The sequence below is a fragment of the Myotis davidii genome, unplaced genomic scaffold (genome assembly GCF_000327345.1).
Source record: "Myotis davidii unplaced genomic scaffold, ASM32734v1 scaffold1534, whole genome shotgun sequence".
Classification (NCBI taxonomy): Eukaryota; Metazoa; Chordata; class Mammalia; order Chiroptera; family Vespertilionidae; genus Myotis; species Myotis davidii.
The window spans coordinates 319,850-326,237 of NW_006285799.1; the positions used below are offsets into that span (position 1 = coordinate 319,850).

At 31.9% G+C, this 6,388-nt stretch overlaps 1 protein-coding gene across 1 annotated transcript in view; it reads right to left on the reverse strand.

Moving 5' to 3' along the window:
- Positions 1-1,142: 1,142 nt before the first annotated feature.
- TAB2 (TGF-beta activated kinase 1/MAP3K7 binding protein 2) overlaps positions 1,143-6,388 on the reverse strand; it is a 35,908-nt gene continuing 30,662 nt past the window's right edge. The window contains exons 8-9 of the mRNA XM_015559519.1: positions 5,127-5,207; positions 1,143-2,128 (exon numbers count right to left, since the gene is read on the reverse strand). Coding sequence (XP_015415005.1) covers positions 1,986-2,128; positions 5,127-5,207 — 224 coding nt within the window. The 3' untranslated portion in view covers positions 1,143-1,985. The remainder of the gene's footprint in view (positions 2,129-5,126; positions 5,208-6,388) is intronic.

The following is a 6,388-nucleotide window of genomic DNA, read 5'->3' on the forward strand; positions in this document are numbered from 1 at the left end:
TTATCTCCTGTCCCACAAACTTTAAAAACAAGTCACAAAATCCACATTAGAATATAAGTTTTTTAATTTTTATAAATAACTTATCTGTTACAAAGATAGTTTACCCAGCTAAATCACAAAACCATCAACTCAAGATATTCAAATTACATTTTATTAATAAAACAAGTAAAAACTGATTTATCAATCTTCACATAGAACTGCAGAGGAAGCTGAAAAACAAGGCCCATTTTTAAAGCAAAATGCATCAAATGTAAGGGCTGTGGGTCTACTGTCTAATTAACTAGGATTGTCATATTTCTTCACATATACACAGTGCAAAACCTGGAATTCAAGGCTTTGACATTCATATAGATCACCTGTAATAATCCTGTTTATTTAAAAAATATCCATTTGCAAACATTTACAATGGGTGACAGTCTACATTATCTCCTATCTTTTGCTACATTTCAGCACTTCCATTAGCCCCATTCTAAGCACTGATATATAATTTCATAATTCTTTTTAAATGCATACTGTTATTTCTTTTCTTGATTTTATTTAGTTATATACATTCCTGATCATCTGACTATTTATTTTCCTTATAAAAATATATCATGAAAATAAAGAGATGCTTGAGGTTGCTTCAGTGTTCAAGTTTGCTTTTCTTTTTTCCAGCTTTTCTTCAGTTGTCCTAAATATGACCTGCCTTGTTTTATAAATACACATGATACTGCCACCAAGTCAGGTTTAGAAACAAATTGCCCCAACAGTAAAGCATTTAAACTTCTCTTTCTCTCTCCAAAAAAAAAAAAAAGAAAAAAAAAAAGAAAAAAAAAGAGAAAGGGGCTGCTGTAGGTACTGCTGCTGTTGCTGGTTTTGAAACTGTACTTTCCCAATAGTAATCTCTTGTGGAAATTCTGTGGGACACCAGGCAGATGAAGGAAGTTTAACCTTGTTGCTCTTTCAGTGGGTTAAAAATTTCTTGTTTTAAGCTTCCCTGTGGAAGACAAAACACTGTTGTGTCACCCACCCCTAGTCAGTATATAATGTAACCTACAGACAAAGGTCTTGTAATATCTTTTGCAATTCATTGTGCAGCATCTGTATGTCTTCACAGAATATTGGCACTCATGAGGGTAAAGCACAGAATAAGTAGAGGAAAGTTATTTCGTGCATAGTTTCATTTCATTAATGCTTTTTTATTTTAAGGCATTGCTTCTTTTGGGTAAGGCTTAAAAAGGGACATGATCGTGCTTAATCACTAAAAGGAAAAAAGAAAATTAGTTAACAAAAGACTATTACACTATACATATAGAAATATAAGGAAATAATAAAGGAGAAGAGAATCACGTAAAGCAGACTTGAGAGATCTGTACAGTAGGAAAGCTTCGGGGTACTTCACTGCATGTTTGTACAGACAATGCATGCTGCTTTCCTTTTCATCTTTAGACCCTAGATGCTGGCTTCAGAGTGGAGACGTTTTCAGGGAAGACAAAGACAAGGCCAAGAGTACCACAGATTTGTGAAGTTCTTCCCCTATCCGTGGGCACTATGCGGCAGCAAACAGTTTTTAAATAGTTAAACCTTGTTCCTTTTCTTCACGTTTGTAGTGTTTCACTGAAAGCTTAACAAAAAAGCCATCATTTTATTCCTTCCTCCTGTCAAAATTCAGTAGTGACATGAGGGGAAAAAGGTATTGGGAACACGCAGGCATTAACATATCGAGAATTATCCATAATGGGCTACTGGTAACACTGTACATGGTTAGGCAGCGGGCAACCAAGTCTTTCAGCAGATTACCTTTCATGTGATGAATTTCAACTGCCCATGATATTAGACTGAGGTATTATTAGCTCCGTGGGCTGACATTTAACATTAGCAAAACACCATCTTGTCACACCTTCAATTTGACAAAATCCTACGTAGCAGTGAAACTTTCCCCCTGATGACAGACTAGTTTCTTGAACTTCAGATGTGGTTTTGGAGAAGATGTAAGGCCTACTGGCTCAGAAATGCCTTGGCATCTCACACTGTTCACAGCGGATTAAGGCTGGATGGTTCAAAAAAGTACAGGCAGTGCAATTCCACTGAGCCCCCTCATCATCTTCTGTATCTTGAGTCTTGGGTGTTTTGATGGTGGACCTTTGATCTGTAAGGAAGCAAAATAATTATTTTAGAAGGGAAAATTACCAAGTCATAAACTACTGGCAATCTTAAGCACTATTTGTACTGCACAGCACGAAGCCAGTTGTTAACCAGATAAAGCATCTAAACTGACACACAAGCTTGGTCCTTACCAATCTCTAGCAAGTTATTACTTCTCCATTGGGGAATAGCTACATGGACATTATGTAGTCAGTCACCTCAATATCTTCTAAAAGGGGAAGCCGGCATCATTTCCCCCAATTTATAGCAGGAGAAAAGGGAAATCAAATCATATAGTGACTGATAGCAAAGATTCCCATAATGTCACCTAAGATTGTGGAAAGGTGTCCTACTATAACACAATACTTACAGTGAATTTATATTAAAGTTAGAGTTTCATTTCCCACTGAGCAGTATTTATATTTTTGTTTTCTACCAGGAATTAAGTATTTGTTAAATGTTCTCTATCTGCTGAAAATGTAAGCTTTGAACACAAACAAAATATAAAGATGAAATAATTTCTATAATTTTATATAACTAATAAGAGGTCTGGAGAAATTAACAGGGTAAAAATTTTACCATTTTTCATTTTATTTTTAAATCAAATTTATTATGAAGCAGTAGAAAAAACACTAGATTGAAGATTGTGAGAATGGGGTTCTACATCTGGCTTTGCTACTAATTCCTGATTTCTTTCCTCTGTGATCTTAGATAAATCATATATCCTTTAGGTCTAATCTTTCTTACTGATAGTATAAAAGTCACTGCAGCTTTAAGAGGCCAATGTTCTAGAGTGTTTGAATGAACAGAGGTATCTTACATATGAGAAATTATTATATTTCTCCAAAGTTGTGGCTAAAATGAAATTATACTTATGGATCCTTCTTAGGGGGATCCCATTATAAATCTGGAATAGTATTCCTTCAAATTATTTTGGGAAAGTTTAAAGTAAAAGTTATTAGAGCTCTCCTGTCAGGTTTTTAATTTAATGACTTAAACTATTAAATCAGTGTGTATTTAATGATTTAAACTATTAAAACAGTGTGTATTAATTTGCAAATTCTCCCTACTATCATTCAGTTACTGAGACAGTAACTAAATGATATATTTTCTATTTTAAAAGACAAGCTATTGTATTATTAGATGAAAATATAGTAAGTTTTTATAATAATTTAAAAATAATTAAGTGGTGTTTAGTACTCCATGCCCCTTTAGCAGTACCTTATTTACTGATTAGTTTTCAGGAGCACTTTATTGCAAAACTCCCAACTTCAGGCATTGGTCACAATATTTAGGCACATGCATGAGCAACTTGAAAATACTTGAAAAATCCAGGATCTGACAATACTAGTTAGTATCCCCTAAAATACCTTAAAATAAATAGTTTAAAAAGTTTGACTTTTTACCATCTAAATTTATTTCATATTCCATACTCGGGAAACATGTTATAGAATGATTATTTTAATCTGGGGATCCATCCTAGTTACTAGAATTTCAGTTTTACTCAGGTGTTAGAAAACATTCTTGGCACATTTTTTTGAAATTGTCTACCCTTTTTGTTTAACTACAAAGGATTTTTAGGTAGGAGGGGCCACTCAATCTATAATAACATTTCAATTTATTATTAAATACCAGTGTCTTCTTAATTAGTAATATCTAAGGTAATTAATAGAGGAGCTATACCTTTTTAAATGAACAATCTCTACTGCTTTTCTTACATTTGCACAATCTCACTTAGAACTTAGAATCACAAATATTTTTATTAAAGGTACTTGGAAACTAAATCATCAGAATTGAAAAAAGAAGGTACTTTGCAAAAGATGATCTGTAATTTCAGCTATTTAAAGAACTGCATTGTGAAGCAGATCTCATATTAAGAATGAAATAAATCTGTGAAACTACTTTCTCATTTTAGCCTCAAGGCAAAAATGATTGATTTGTTATTTCTTAAAAAATAACCAGCTACAAGTTTCTATATTTTGTGAAAAAGCTTTTAAGTAATGAATTAAAAAAAAATTACCATGCAAATTTTCAAACATATATATGAAAGTAGAGAGAATAGTAAAATAAACCCTCATGCACTTATCCTGCTTCAATAATTGTCAAAACCAGTCTTATTTTATATATATTCCACCTCTCTCCTACCCTCAACACACATGTACTTTATGTTGAAGCAAAAGAGAAAATTTTTCTTAGAAAGATTTTGATTTTTGGAAGAGTAAAAATATTATTTAGAGGCAACTCATTCAGAATCTGAAATACCTACTTTGCTTTATTTAAGGAAATAGGCTATGCCACCATTTTCTTTATTCCTTCCTTAACACCAAATAGCATCCAGTGTCTGAATACTTGTGTACTCTGCCAAATGCCCTAATCTCACTTTTGCTCTGCTACAGTAACAGTTCATTACATTTCAGCTTAAAACATTTAAGTCACAAAATATCAAGATTAGGTAGGCCTAATTAAATTACATTTACATTAATGCCTGGAGTAAAAATTCCACAAACATATTTTGACATTTCCTAGTTTGTAGAGCATATACCCTATGAATATCAATGATGTAAAATGACAGTAGGTCATAGTTTTCAAAAATCACTTATCTGAAATTCAGAGTATTTGATTATACAAAATTATGCATAAATTTAATAAAACAGGCTACTAATGAAAAATAAACTTTCCTATTATATCTTCCTCATCATTTGTCAAAAATTATAAAGAATACAAATTTTTATAACTGATTTTTTTTTTTTTGGCCAAGATTGATATTTTGGGAGTGTGTAATGAATCCTAAGGAAACCTACTACTTTTTAAGAGCTAAATACATTACACTTTTGCATCCTCCCCAACTCTGAGCATATAAATAAAAATCAACAAATATGTTCCTAATGAATCCATCTAAGAATGTCTAGGTTTGAAGCACTTCTAGAGAGGAATGTTGCTAAAGTTTTCTGAAATCTTGCTTTCAATATGTAACAGTTTTCACACTTAATGGATACACTAACCTTTGGGTTTTGGAGGCACAGGACCTACAAATCCAATATTGTCATAAAAGTTATGAATAGCGCTGGGATTAAAATGTGGTCCTGAAATATATAAAAAGTAAATATTTCAATGTTTATAGCTCCAAATATTTTATTTTTTAAAAACCAAATATTTTATTTCTAAAAAATAATCACAGAAATGCTTTTCATTTATTTTGTACCTCTAATCTCAAATTATATGTAAGGATTTCAAAACAGCTGAGCTAGGCATAGTACAGTACTTGTACGAGAGGTTATAAGTGGTAAATTGGGGAAGAAGTCAAATTAATGCTAGTAATACAGTGACATAATTAGAACCAGACCCCTGTTCTATGGGACAAAATACCTAAAAATTTAACAATTTAAAATTTAATTTTAAGTGATCAAACATGGCCTTAAGCAACTAAACAGCGTGGCCTCCAATAAGTATAAAAACCTTGCACTGATGTAATATAATGGTTCAGATTTTAAACAAAAGGAACAAGTTCAGAATTATAGTTTCTAGACCAGCCCTTTCTTTTTCTCTCCAAAGTTAAATTATGGCATTTGCTATGAATGTTTCAAGATAAACAGCTTACTAATGTTTTAAAAGAAAATAGAATGAATCATCTTTCAGTTTTAATGGATTCTGGCACACACTCAAAAGTATTATTAAGGACTTTTTTTTTGTTGTTGGCTTCCTTCCCTTTCCTATCTTTTCCATTTTACTAGTATATATTTCTATTATTTCCCAACCTCAGAATTAGGTTTAAGTTATAAAATTTCATTTTAATTGTCTATGAAAGTGAATTAGTCAACTTCTTTTTTAACTACAATAAGCATCGATTACTTGTCACTAATAGTTCAAGCATAATAAACTATCATTGTTCTAAAAATGTACAAGCAATATTTTTATTCTCTTCTCTATTTGTCAATTAAGATAGTGTCATTAGGTAGGGATGCTTTTTAAATTATGTTTTGAAAAGCATAATTCTTGAAAGGTAAAAGGGCAAACGGGAAATACAAAAAAGGTGTATGAGCACATATATTTTGAAGTTAATAAATGTGATTATAACACATTTCTCTAATACATAATAGCTAATAACACATTTCACTTAATACATAATGGCTAATACTTTTGACAATGCAGCCAGAGAAACTAATCCTTGTCTTCCCTTAACACATGACTTAAGCAGATTTGAAGAATATAAATGTATCAAATTATTCCTCAATCAAATATATTTTTTGCGGGGGGGGGGGGGGGG